Source organism: Vicia villosa, linkage group LG4 (genome assembly GCF_029867415.1).
Source record: "Vicia villosa cultivar HV-30 ecotype Madison, WI linkage group LG4, Vvil1.0, whole genome shotgun sequence".
Taxonomy (NCBI): Eukaryota; Viridiplantae; Streptophyta; class Magnoliopsida; order Fabales; family Fabaceae; genus Vicia; species Vicia villosa.
The window spans coordinates 176,236,335-176,251,631 of NC_081183.1; the positions used below are offsets into that span (position 1 = coordinate 176,236,335).

Below are 15,297 nucleotides of genomic sequence, written 5' to 3' on the forward strand. Positions count from 1 at the left end.
TACAAAATATCTAAGTCTTTTTTAATAAAAAAAAAAAAAGCTTTGAACTAAACTTTATGTAGGTTTAGCTATCTGTCTCTTTTAGTCAGCTTGATATATTCGTAGTCTTATCTTAATGTCATGCAGTATGAGTTCATACCGTTTACATGTTATAATAGAGAATCTGGTCGTTAATTGAGACTAGACTGTTCAAATTTTCTTGGTTGATAATTCAATACGCGTTAGATCAATGAGTCAGAAAATAAGGGGTCCCTACAACCCGGGAGAATGGTATTAAGAAATACTCCAACATTCCAACTAACATATTCCAAACTTCCAGTTCCAGCCATGTTTTTCTTCTTGTTTTTTCTTCTTCCACAGCTAACATATTCCAAACTTTCAGCCATGTTTTTCTTCTTGTTTTTTCTTCTTCCACAGCTAACATATTCCAACTCCCTGCCTTGTTTTTCTTCTTCCTGTGGAAAAATCACAAACATAACTCATCCATTCAGACTAAAACAAGACCCAGAACACTGTGGGAACAATAAGTACGAGTTGGATTGTGTGAACAACGTTACAATATTGAGTTTGTATGGTGGTTACTATTTGGTAGAATCAATAAATTACAACAATTACACAATCCGAGTTGTTGACCCAAACATTCAACCCACCAATTGCTCCTCTCTTCCTCGCTTCTTCTTATACCGCTACAATTTCTCTTATCAAGGATCATACGGCCAGTTTATTTCCAAAGAAAGTAGTTCATATCAATACAGTATAAATCGATCGAGTTCTACGGTACTGGAAAATATGGTTGAATATGATTTTTCTAAGTCAACGTATATAGGCCACTACAATGAATATGATTTATCTATGCCAGTAATTTACATGAAATGTAAAAGTCCATCTAGTAAGGTTGTTGATAAGTACTATGTTGATGCCACTTCATGCTTGGGTCAAGACACATACGCTATTATTGGGGACCCACCCTTTGAAATTTTGGATCCTGAATGTCGTGTTAATCTTGTTACCCTCACATCCTTCTGGGGAAGTTCAGTTCTGTACGGGGACTACAGCAAGATTATAGGTAAAAGAAAGTATTAATTATATGATTTTCTATTTCGTGTCTTAATACCACTGCATTTACAGGTAACATTTTGTATAGTGATATCCACGAGGCACTGAGATATGGATTTGAAATTTCATGGATGAAAGCCTCTTGTCCTTGTAACGAATGCTTACTCAATGACACCATCAACGAGGTTCAATGCAGCGAAACTATTTGTAGTTTTGACTCTTGCGGTAAGGCAAATTCAAATAGGTTACATATGTACTACTTTTGAAATATATTATTTTCTTTCGTATTTATTGCATGCTTTTTTGTTTTATCTTATTTTTAATTTTAAGTTATTCTTCAATTGTAATTTTCAGGATATTGGGCAGACAAGGTCCGCCAAATGTTAGGTAATGTTCTTTTGTCTTTTTTTATACAATAAGACTCTTGTTTAATTTAAGTAAAGTTCTTTAAGATATAACCAACTTTTTCATTTGTCTTCTTTACTGACGAAACTCGTATTTATAATATTCTAAAATTTAATGGTGAGATATTTTAATTCAATTTGTAATTTAACTCAAAACACTTATATGTCAATTGAATAGTTGACTAGTCAACTCATTTAGCAATGACTAAGTCAACTAGTGATTGTTGACCAAATCAACAGTTGATAGAGTCAACCAACATTGACTTTATCAATTATTAACTTTTGTTGACTTTTGACCAAAAGACCATTGTGTTGGAACAAGTTCTCCCCATTATCACTTTAGCTTTTAAGCATACTTACACAAATCTCAACCTTGCCTCAAAATTGATGGTGTTTTCAATTTACTCCTCAACCATCTTGATGCTTTCTCCAAAGTTGAATCATTATTCAACAATCCTAATCAAGATCAAGCCACACTTAAACCTTGATCTTGCCATTTACATTCCACTTGCATTCAACCTCATTTTCCTACTTAGGTAGTCTAGCAAGCCCACATGTATGTATGGTTGTTCAACCATCTTCAATCCTTCATCCATATTCAAATCATAACAACCAATAACATCATAAATATATCCTTATTATTATCCTTACCTTATCACAAGTCAAATGACAATCAGAGACCACCATAAAATTTCTCTCACTTGTAATAGGATTAGGAGTCTTTACTTCCTCCTCATCCTTAATCCCCTTAGTATAAACTTTCACCTCAAATTGAATATTATACACCATAATATTTTATACCTTCATTTCAATGTCTTTACTCTTCCTCCCTTTATGTATCTCACTACAAGTAATACACCAACGTATGATGAACTTTGATTCCCCAGACCCAATTTTCCATAATTTATAATTGTTCTCATCTTCTGAATAATCATTGAAAACACATTTCGCAACCTTACAAGTTGGAAGAGGAGATGAGGGAGGATGGATGAATGACTAGAGTAGGTCACATGATCGTTGATAGTTGTCCATTTTTGAGTGAGAAAAGGACACAAATAAGTCTAGAAGGGGTGAATAGACTTATCTCCAAGTAGACAATTTCAAAAACATTTTAGGTCCCATAAAAAAATTAGAGATTTTAAAATATGCAAATGCAAAACATAACACTAAGAGAACTTTGAAGTATCTCAATGAATTGATCCAACAAAAACATTACAAGATACCACTAAAGACATGATTCTTTCTAATGCAAGTCAATTACTAGATAACCAAAGCTTCTTTAAACAAAGCGATTTAAAAACACTTAACATACAAATTCATTCAAGACATTATTGGATTTATGATGATTAAATATGTTTGATGTATCACATATCTAAGCTTACACATTAAATCACAATAAGCAAGATATAATCTAAATGACATACAAATGATTCAATAATGCAATAATGAAATAATGCATTATCTATAGTAATGAATGTAGAAAATTAAAGGAGATAAGGGAAGAACGAAAAGATACACAAAGATATATAATGGTTCGGCGTTCGTCATCGCTTTGCCTACTACACTCTTCAATTGTGTTAAAACCACCCGGAAATAGTCACGATCTTTCACTATTTAATAAGTTTGATACAAGCATTTTGAATATAATAAACTATCACATGATAATTTTCTCCGTTTATGTAGATACTTAAACTGCTAACAAACAGAAGATCATCAACGATCTTGATCCAATAGCATTGCTATCCACAATAATCTGCTTCAAGTCTTCGTATAACACCTTTTCCCTCAATTTTTATATTCAACCGACGGGTATAACACCTTTCAACTCGGTTTGGATATTCAACTAACAGGTAAAACACGATTGAGTTTATTAAATCTAATATGAATTGTTTATTTCACTAAATCCTAACTGAACTTATAACTTTTCAAAATTGGTTAGGAAAATAATTATATGAACAATTGTGTTTTATTTGAAGAATAACTTACACTAATCAGTGATTTTCGAGCATCATGTAACTCATCATTCATCTCATGCTCTTTAATTGTTAAAATCTCTTCAATATTTCAAATTCTTTATTCAACACTTTCTTTTCTACTAATTCATTCATGAAATCATGAAATTTAATGATTTGAAAAATCAACAAATATAGAAGAAGGTTGAATGAAAACTAGAAGTGTTAGAGAGATTTTATCTATAAAAGAGCATGAGATAAATGATGAGTTGCAGAATGCTAGAAAATCATTAATCAGGGTAAGATAAGTTTCAAATACAACATGATTTTTTCATATGATTATTTCAAAAATCAATTTAATAAGTTATATGTTTAAAGAGGGGCTAGTAAAACAAACAATCGACATTAGATATAATAAACTCAACTCGAAGGAACAAGATGAGAGTTGCATAAAGAATCACAAAAAACATAATCTCAATATTAATATTAATATCAATCTCAAACTCAAAAACAACAAATAAACTACAACATATATATTTTAATAACTTTGGGAAGTAGAACAACTAAACAAAAAAAAACAATCTCTCAACTAAAGTACAACAACACCATCAATAAACCTATAGTATAAATTTGTTTAAACGGCGACAAGATTATACTTCTAGGATTTAGGGTCTCAACAACAACATCAATGAACCTATTATATAATTTTGTTTAAACAGCAATAACAAGAACAAGATTAAACATATAGGACTCAGGGTCTCAATAACAAGTCTCAACAACAACAACATCAATAAACCTATTATATAAATATGTTCAAATCAGAGCAATAACATCATGAGTAGTAATGTCTGGCGTAGCAGATCTCTGAAGAATAAGTGAAGGAAACTGTTTTGGATATCTGAAGAAGAAACGAGAGCCCTAAACACATATCATCTTTCTATTGAGAATGATATGTGTTTATGGCTCTCGTTGTTTGGGGCTATCTTGTTTAGGGATCTTCATTGGGGTTTTGATTCTGTTGTTTTAGACAAGTGAAACTAAACGCTACAAGCTAAGATATATATATATATATATATATATGAGGAGTGCTAGCAACTCTCTCTTTTGAACACTCTCTCAAGCACTCACTTTCTTATTGGTTGAAACATGTGTGGGCCCCTCATTTTGAAAATAGGTCCCACATAAAGCAGTAGGACCCACACATGTTTCAACCAATAAGAAAGTGAGTGTTTGAGAAAGTGTTCAAAAGAGAGTGTTGCTAGCATTTCTCATATATATATATATATCATAGAAACAAATAACCCTTTAGTTCGAAAACAAAGTCGAGGTGAAAAGTGGCTTATTTTTATATTAAAAAAATATTCAGGAAGAAGCGACTTTTAATGAAATAAAAATGTCAACTGAAACTGTTGGAATTTAAAGCATGTACACTGAATTAGTTTACCCCTCGGTTTTCACCAATGACAGACGAAATAGATTAAATATTTTTTTAAGAAAAAATTGCGCATCCAGGAATTTTACCTCTGTTTTTTGATATGTGAGGTGAAATCGCTGTTATAAAAAGTGGTTTTTCTAGTAGTGACCACTAGTCTCTCTCAAACATAGATTGATCAACTCTCTTTCTCTGGTTTTTGTCAAATAACAATTTACATACACTAGCTGTAACAAAAAGAGATGCAATCTGACATGGATTAACACTCAAGAAGTTGTTCTTTAAACAAGTGAAAGAAACTAGGTTCTAGGAATATACACACTAGAGAAGAAAAGACAAGTTGACATATTTTTCTTAGGGTTTCACCAAAATTTTCATCATGAAAAAGAATCGCTATTGGAGATACTTCTTCATGACTCATATCTCATTACTCATGTGTTGGATCAAAGAAACAACTATCTAAATTTAAGGTGGAAAATTGAATTTTTGAAGTTGTGATTCAAATCAAGTATAAACCATGATTCGAGTCACATTGCCTTGTGATTCGAGTCTAGTTCAACAGGTGATTCCAGTCAAATCACACTGAGGCAAAATCTAATTTTTACAACTTGTGTGTTTCGAGTCATACAATACACATGATTCGAATCAAACAACTAAAAATCTTGATCTAAGTGTTCTAACTTGTGATTCAAGCAACACTTGATGAAACGACAAAAATCAACTTGCTGGGATAAGAAAAAGGATCATGGACCAACATTATAATTATTGAATAATGAGAGGTTTTAATAGTACAATACTAAATAGATGAAGTGAACATAATACAACTCAAATGTGAGAGAATTACAATGATAAAAACATTAAAAAAATTATATCATACGAGAACGTGACTGCAATTTTATGGGGAAAATAACGAACATAGAGAAAAACAGGAACAAAATAACAACATAAGAAAATTAACGTGAAAACTGCAAAATCGTAGAAAAACCACAATCGTTGTCAATAGACAACTAGAGAATAAGACTATGTGAAAATTATTACTACACATAATGTACCCTCAAATAACCTAGGCCCCCAGTACACTCACATCCTCCAAAACAAATATTTAACTACATCTCACAACACTCTAATACAAGAGCATAAGAGAACAAAGAAAGTCAAATGCAAACTTAAAGTGTTTTTGACTGCTGCACTGCATCTTGTAAAGAAAAATAAACGATGTGAGACTTTTTCAACATATATGTTTTCAACTAAACCCAACAAATTTCACCCGCAACAGCCATGCAAGGTGAGATTTAAATAAATTCATAGCAGATATCACTTTTCTCTTCTTAGTGGACATAGTTACTAGTAAATAATTATAGTTTATTAAACACTTGAACTCATAAGTTGCAAGCATGTTATTACACATTTCTAGCTAAAAATCAACTTTTATTATAATTTATTCTTCTCAATACCCCACTTCAATTCTGGCAGCAAACCCCACACTTCTCCTTCATGAACAAACATTGGCAAACAACACAGTCAATGTTTTTAACAAAAAAAAACCACAGTGGTCTATAAAAGGAAAACCCAATTCAATTCCATGTTCTCCCTACATAGAAACTTATATCTTAATTATAATTGAGAAAGTCATGACTCGGTTTTCCCTCGTCAAAATTTAAATGTTTGTCTCCTTCTAATTTGGCATGTGAATAGGGAACTAATTACATTTCCTCTAGACGATCCAAACAATGCTAATAAAGATACATATTTCAATAAAAAAGTGGCAGGAATCTCTATTTATTTTATCTTAAATAGATATATTTTTCAAACTATTTAACATTGTTACATGTTTACATATGAATTCGAACCATGACATTCAATTAAGTTAGAAAAGATTCATTACCATTTCATCTAAATGATTTTGGGTGAATATTTCTACTCACCCATTTCAATGAATGTGTATTTGTTAGCATTTTGAATTTATTTCCACTTAATCAACTGCACCATAATCTTGAAACTAAAACATCATTCTATTTTTTCCTTTTTGCAGCTTACGTTACAGGCATCGACGAAGGTATGGTTTCTATTACATCCCTTTATTGTTGGATAATGCTATAATTTACATTGTGATTATTGTTTTTATTCTTTTTCTTCTGGCTAGGTAGGAGTGGAAATAGGTCAGGCCGATAACAGAGACTTACAGGCCAGTCTATATAGGCTCAGGCCAGACCACAAATTATTTTTAGAAAGAAAAGGCTTAGGCTTTTTTATAAGCCTATTTAGTTAAAAAGGCTAGGTCTCAGACCCTAAAAAAAGCCTTTTAAGCCTATCAGGCCGGCCTATTTAAATAAATATGAATACTTTTTTATTTTCATTATGTTATGTTTTGTACTTTGAATTAAAATACATTAATAAAACTTGGTTATCTTGAAGAACTAGTGAAAATAAGATGAAAACACCTGATGAACAACATTTTCATAAGTTCTTTTAGTTAGTTAGTTTATTTAAACATTATTTTAATTGCTTATTTACATATGTCTAAAACAAATAGGCTTTTATGTAGGCTAACCAGACCTTCAAAAAGGCCAGACTCAGGCCTAAAAAATAAGCCTACGACAGGCTACAGACCAGACTTAAGCTTTAGTTTTTTTGACAGATCAGGCTTAGGTTTGGCAAAGCCTAGCTCGGCACAGTCTATTTTCACCCCATATAGAGGCCATAAATAATACCATTTTTTTTTAAATGACAAAAGCTTGTTATTATTTTGTTAATGGATGAGCTGAACCTATAATTTCATTTTCACTCATATTCCTAAATTCATCCCCAAACCGCATGCCAAATGTGTACAACTAATATATTAATTAATATTTTTCCTGAAAATGAGAGTTAAAAGGTTTAGGTTGAAAATTGGTGGTAGGGACAACATTTGCTACATTTTAAAGTACTGATATATACTATAGGTTGAATTGAAAAACTTGAGAATTAGAAAAACATATGTTCAAAAGAAAATAAAAGAGATCAAAATTGTTTTTTTTTTATAGAAAAGAGGTCAAAATTGTTGGAAGGTAAAAATGTAGTGTTTATGTAAAAAAAAACTAATTAATTCTAATATAGTTAAAAAAATGTCAATTTGGTATTAAGAGGTTGACATTGTAATTTTAAAGTTATGTTTAGATATTTTAAGAATGAATGTAGCATAAGAGATTAATTGAATATTTAATGAAGGAGTAGAACCGGTTTTTTCTTACCGCTTAAATTGGAGGGAAATAAATAGTAGCGAGTGTAGAGATTTATTTTATGGGTCAGGCTAACATGTGCCCTTAGGGCACATGTTAAGAATACTATAATTAGAAAAGTTTAAATGTAATTAAATGCAATAAAATCATATTTAAAGTTTCGATTTATTAAATACACGCATTTCAAGAAAATATTTCTATAAATATCTCGTTAACTTGTGCCCTTATGACACATGTTAGTTTTTCCCTTATTTTATTACATCTCATATCTTTACATATCAATGCATTTTATCAATCCAAATAAGGTTTAAGGAACACAATTTAAATTTCATAAGAAAATTATAAAATAATGTATATTGTGTCACTATTATTAATAATAATTTTCTATTCTTTAATTTTACAAAATATCAATTCTATTATATGTATTGTAGGACTTCGGGAGTTGACGGGCTTGAAAAAGTTAAATATTTATAAGCCAAGTATTAAGCTATATAGAGCAGGAATAGTTACAGGAAAGTATATTTTGCCATACCTTGGATCTAGATTTATATTGGGCTTCATAATTTTCTTTGTATTGTTGATCTATACATATCGAAGAAGACATGAATCAATATATGAGAACATCGAAGATTTTCTACAAGGTAATACTCTCGTGCCAATAAGGTATTCATACAAAGAGATAAAACAAATGACAAAAAATTTCAAGGTAAAATTGGGTGAAGGAGGTTATGGAGATGTTTATAGAGGAAACCTAATAAGTGGTCCATTTGTAGCCATTAAGATGTTGAAGATAAAATCAAAAACTAATGGGCAAGACTTCATAATTGAAGTTGCAACATTAGGAAGAATATACCATTCAAATGTTGTAAGTCTCATTGGATTTTGCGTTGAAGGATCAAAACGTGCTCTTGTCTATGAGTACATGCCCAATGGCTCTCTTGATAAATATATTTTCAACAAAGAGGAAGCTACATCTTTAACTTACAACCAAGTATATGAAATATCTCTCGGAGTAGCACGTGGAATTTCTTATCTCCATCAAGGTTGTGACATGCAAATTTTGCATTTTGATATTAAGCCTCATAACATTCTTCTTGATGCAAATTTCATCCCAAAAGTTTCAGACTTTGGTCTTGCAAAGCTCTATCCTATTGACAATAGTATAGCCACTTTGACAGCAGCAAGAGGAACAATCGGCTACATGGCTCCAGAATTGTTCTATCAAAATATTGGGGGAATATCATATAAGGCCGACGTGTATAGCTTTGGAATGCTTTTGATTGAAATAACTAGTAGAAGAAAAAATTTGAATTCACATGCCGAGAAATCAAGTGAACTTTACTTTCCCTTTTGGATTTATGATCAATTGGTTCAAAAAAGAGAAAGTGAAATTAAAGACTTTATCATGGAGGAATTCAACGATGTTTTGAAGAAAATGTTCATCGTTGCACTTTGGTGTATACAATTGAAACCTATTGATCGTCCTTCAATGAACAAAGTAGTAGAAATGCTTGAAAATGTTCTTGAAAATATTGAAATGCCTCCAAAGCCTGTACTATATCCACATGAAACAATTCGTGAAAGTCTTGATACCACTTCAAAAGAAACTGAATCATATACTAGTTCTACTAGTTATGTTGAGGAAATCACAACCACTCCTTTGTTGAAGTTTTCTGCATGATAATTCAAAGTAATTAAATATGTCTAGCATTTGTGTTGTTTTGTTGTCTTATTGCCTATATATAAATCAATGTATTTTTGTTTGTTTTTTTAAATATAAAATATGAATCTGTGATTTTAGTTACTAAAAAATAATTATTGCATATGTATATAATCAATACTTATATTTTCCACCATGATATATAACCTAATCATTTGTCTAATATGTAGATTTGTCACTAGATCCAATTTTTTATTTAGAGCTCTTTAAATGTTAATATCTTAATAATTATAGTATATGTTTTTAATGGAAACAAAGAGAAAATAACCGGAATTGTTTCATCTTTAAAAAGATGGATGGATTAGATAACATAATTTATGTTAAATATAATGTAGAGCCTATAACCTCCAATTTTCACCTCTTACATGCTAATGTTTGGAATAGGTCTTATGTTAAATTTATGTGTGAATTGAGGGTGTTTTTGTATTGGATAGAAAGAAATTAAGTGTCTTGAAGGGCTATAAAGACTTGCATGCAATGTAAGAAAAGAAAATTAAATTTTGATTAGATAAATTCTCTAAAAGTGTGTTTGAATAAATATTTTAATGAGTGAAAATAATTTCTTGAGAAAATTTAAAATAATTTGACAAAATTTATGGTTTGGATTAAAAAAATATAGAGAATTATTAAAATAATGTAAATTTGTAAAATGTTTTATTTGAGTTCAATTTAAAATTTTTCGTAGAAAATTTGAAATTGCTCCTTCACTATAATAATGCGATTGTTAAATTATTTATTATTAATTATTAATTTTTTAAATTTTGCAAGATGAACTTCATATTTTATGCAAATTTCAAATTCATCCCTAAAGTTTTCAAAAATTAATGCAAATAAGTCCTTAATAATTTTCAAATGATATAAACTATTCCCTTCAAATTTTCAAAAATTGCAAATTGGTGTCTACTTTTCATATTTAAAATTTGGCCCAAAAATTTTAAAATTTATGAAAATGACCCCAAAAAATTAATAATGAATTATTTTAATACTCCATTCAAACAAAAGAATTTAAAAATGAATAAATTTTAATTGAATCATTTGAATTGTTTAGAATATTAGTGGATCTCGTGACCCTGGCATATGGTCTAGACGTACTAGGTTTGCACTTTAAGGTGCTTATGTGTCATTGAAGACACGTTACACATTCTGATTGAATGATTTTGGACATTGGAGATCCATTCGATGAAATTGACTTGACCATAATCTATGAATAAACAGTAATTCTATCGCTTTGAGAAACATTTTTCACTCTTCTCTCGACGAGACACTATTAATTTTTAGTCTCTAAACATTCCTAAACTATTTTGTTCTTCCCAAAGTTTTTTAGCCTCTCTAATTACTTATTACATTTAATTACCATTAAATTATCAATTAATAACTCTACAAGAAAAAAAATTGAATATGTGACAGTTTCTTTCGTATGTTACGGTTGTTCTAACCGTAGCAAATTGTAGGTTGCAACCACTTATCAAATGTTGTAAAATCTTCTGTCAAGAACCTCTTTGTGCGACCGTTTGTAAAACTGTCACTATAACACCATTATATATTGTGACGGTTCTAAAATGCCTTCAAAAAGATTATTCCAACAGTTGTAATCATCATCAATTTTATTTAACATTTTGTTTTGGAAGATTCATTGCAACTTCTTTTAATTGACTCAAATGTGAAGTTGTGACAGTCCAAACTGTCGCCATTTCTATTTTTTTAATCTTTTATTTTTGATTGGTAATTGTTTTAACTTTAATTAAGAGAAAAGAAGTGATGCACTGACAGTGTAAAATAATTTTACACTGTCAACCAATCACAACCATACATCTAATTACACTCCACTTTTATTTTTAAAAAACTTTTAATGACATGACATTTTGTTGATTTTTTATTGGTTGAATGTGTAAAATAACTTTACACTAACAATGTATAAATATTATTCTCTTTAAGTAATGTAATGTTTTTATTTTTCAATTTTTTTAAACCGTCAATTAAAATATTATTATTTTTAATACTTGTTTATTCAATTTTAAAAACTATTACATAACATTCTAATAAAACTTTTATCATTCAAAACGTTATCTATCTAAAATGATAGTTATGCTTAAACTTAAATAAAATTATCAATACTTACTAAAAAAGCAAAAATATATAACTATAAATGATGAAAAAGCATTAAAACATTAAAATCATGAGATGCAATGCATATGTCTGTCTTGAGTTTTTGAAAAACATTAAAACAGGAGATGTAAAAGCGTGATATTTGTAAAAACGTGATGTTTGTAAAAACGAAATATCAACTTAGCATTTTTGGTAAATCTTAAGGAGTCAGGATACCTTTTTGGTGACAGTATGCTTTCAAACTAACCATGCTTCAGTTAGGACTTTCAAGGATGATAAAGGGAAGGTTTAAAACACCATTTGTATCCATGGTTATCCATGGGCTCTTAATTGCTTAGCTCACTTTGTTTTCAAAATGTTTGAAATGTAATGTATGAATAGAAAAAGATTTGAAGAAGAACTTTATCTTGTAAATAAGCGTAGTCTTTTAGAATTTGATTTGAAAAAAGAGTGGGAAAAGAGTTTTGAATTTGAATTTGAAGAAGACCAAGCAATTAATAGCAACTACCCTTAAATTATAAAAAAAATGTTATTTTAGCTTTTCAGGGCTATCCATACCATAGGAGGGTAGGAAGTCCTTTTATTGTATGTTAAAGGGTTATCGAGAGTATCGTTCGCCATAAGACTGTCCCTACCATAAAGAGGGCAGGTAGTCTAAGGGAAGGATATAATAGTCATTTAGGCAACATGTAAAGACTCCTTAGTATTCGAAGGGACGATCATCATTTATCGAGGCAACGTCGAGGGACGAGATCATATTTATCGTAGGCAACTTGAAGGGACTATGATCTTTATATCGAGGGACTATGATGATTTTATCGAAGGCAACAGGCTAAGGAGTCCCTATGCTCGAAGGGACTTGACTATTCTGATCGAAAGACAACAGTAAGAGAGATTACCCTAAAGGTGGGTGTGTGTAACAATCACGTGTTAGATTCAGATATTTATCTTGAATTAGTGAGCTACTTTTAATAACTTATCTTGCACTCCCTATTTACTAACCACAACAGAAAAGTAAAACAGTTTAATAGTCCTACGCTATTACAATAAACACCTGTTGATGCGGGAAAATTAAAGGCAGAAAAATAAACCTAATTACTACTACAATAAAACCCTTGAAGGGTAACAGAAAATAAAAGGCAGAAAGAAAGGTAGAAAACTCTTTGTACATAATAATAGCAAGCAATAATAATGCGAATAATTCAAATGAAATAGATAATCAAAATTAAAGGCACAAATTAAAATAAAGGCAAACATTGAAATAAAGGCAAACATTAAAATAAAGGCAAAATTTGAAAATAAAGGCAAACATTAAAATAAAGACAAGAATTGAAATAAAGGCAAACATTAAAATAAAGGCAAAAATCAAATAAATAATTAAAGACATGCGACATACACTGAAGTGAGAGATGAGAAGAGAATTCGCGAACAAAAATGCAGTTTAGGAAAATCAGGTTAAAAAACCTTATGGCTAAAAAGAGGGTAAAAACCTAAACCTACAGTTTAATCCACAGTTTGATAGACAACTCTTACATTACTGATAGTCACATGGTTTTGATTAAAGGCTAAACAAAAAACCTAAAATTAATCCTAAGTTGTTTAAATAAAATTATTCTAAAAATTATTTAACCTAAACTTAATTATCAAAATAACCTAATTATTAAACTAACCTAATTAAATTAATTAAATAATCAACTAATTAATTCTGAATAAATTATTTAGTTAGAAAACTCTAATATTAAATCTTAAATTACATTAATTAAACTAAAATAATAATTAAATACTAATTCTAATTTTATTAAAAATTAAATTAAATTAATTCTAACTCAAAGTTTTATTTTTAAAAGAAAAAATATTTATAAATAATTGGGTTTTAAAAGAAACAAAAAAGCAAGGAATAAACAAGTTTTATAAAAATAAATAATAATAAAACATGGGCGCTGGATCTGGTGTTGCTCTTCGCTGGGGGTCTACGGTGGGGAATCTTCCCTGGGACGTAGGATCTCGAGCTTAAGAAGATCCAATAGCTCTGGCGTGAAGGTCCATCATGGGTGTTCACTGGCTGGCTACACTGGATCAGAGAGTTAAACAATTGATAAAAATGTTACAAGCTGCCTGGGTCGAACCTAGGACTTGGGGGTGTCCAACATAACCTCACTGCCATCCAGCTGCGCGCGCCATATTGTATAGGAGATACCTTGAATAAGATAAATATGCAACAAAGGGATTAATGAAAAATTCAAACCAGCGGTCAAAGTAGGGCCCAGGTGGTGCTGACTAGCGAATCAGAGGCGGAGAGAGAGAGCCCTTGTTGACCAGTCATTGATGCCATTCCATGTATGACTTTCTTCTCCATCCTAGCCCTGCATTAGCTACGAAACATCTTTGGTTCCGCTACAAACCTGCGCATCGAGACCCACACACGTAGCTACAGAAAAAGCCACAAAAATCCGGAAATTAACCACGAAATAATTAGTAGCAAAAACCTGCGATTTTCAAAAATAAAAATAACGATGAATGAACGATAACCAAGGGCATGAATCGATTGAAAAAGTCCTTTTGAGCATGATGGTGGTGTTCGTTTGGCCTGGGAACACCTATAAGCATGAAAACAAAAACAAGGAGCTTGCATACCCTAACAATGGCATCTCTTATTAGGGACGTCAAAACTCCGTATCAATGGTTCAATCTTCTTCTAAATGGTGTCAGGAACTTATTCATACCGTTAGTTTATATTGAAACTCAATAAAACATAAATTATGGAAAATTAAAGTTATGTGCAAATATGTGAGATGGTGCGTGGACGTTTGAGGGGCTATGGCCATCATAATTTGCTTCAAACTCGCTCTAAATCATCTGAGGAAACGAATGGAAAGGTTGTTGGCCTTCGAAAATGGTTGCACCAAGGAATAAGGATTTCTCACTTTCTTTTGATTTTTTGTAGTTTTGGAACCCTAGTTCTTGCTCTCCTCCTCCCCTAATTTCGTCCTCTTGTCATCTAGTAGGTTTGTGTATTTATATATGAGTGGATTAGGGCAACAAACTCAGACCAAATCCCTTTCAATCAATGATTGGAAAATTGATTGAAATATGTTATGAAAACCTTCCAATTTTGTCTCAATCTTAATCTTCCCTCATTAATCTCACTTAGCACGAATTTGTATCAAATATTCAGCCCTTGGATGATTGGGAATGATTGGAAATCAAAGCCAAATCAAATCTTTTGTATTTCCTCTAATTATTTTGATTTTTAAACTATCTTTTAATGAATAAAAATTCAATAAAAATATAATAAAAATCAAATAATCGTGGCTTTGGTCATGGAGCTTCTACATGACTTTAGAAACAAGATTGGATCATAAAAACTTGGTCCCATTTGCAAAAAATTCATTTTGAAACTTATTTGCTT

The 15,297-nt window shown here is 30.7% G+C and overlaps 1 protein-coding gene across 1 annotated transcript; it reads left to right on the forward strand.

Annotated features, from left to right (window-relative positions):
• The first annotated feature begins 65 nt into the window (after positions 1-65).
• Positions 66-10,262, forward strand: LOC131596073 (LEAF RUST 10 DISEASE-RESISTANCE LOCUS RECEPTOR-LIKE PROTEIN KINASE-like 2.4). The gene is made up of 5 exons (XM_058868633.1): positions 66-1,066; positions 1,129-1,281; positions 1,411-1,443; positions 6,877-6,900; positions 8,494-10,262. Exons 1-5 carry the CDS (start codon positions 268-270, stop codon positions 9,741-9,743), a joined length of 2,259 nt encoding a protein of 752 aa, XP_058724616.1. The 5' UTR covers positions 66-267; the 3' UTR covers positions 9,744-10,262.
• Positions 10,263-15,297: the final 5,035 nt, after the last annotated feature.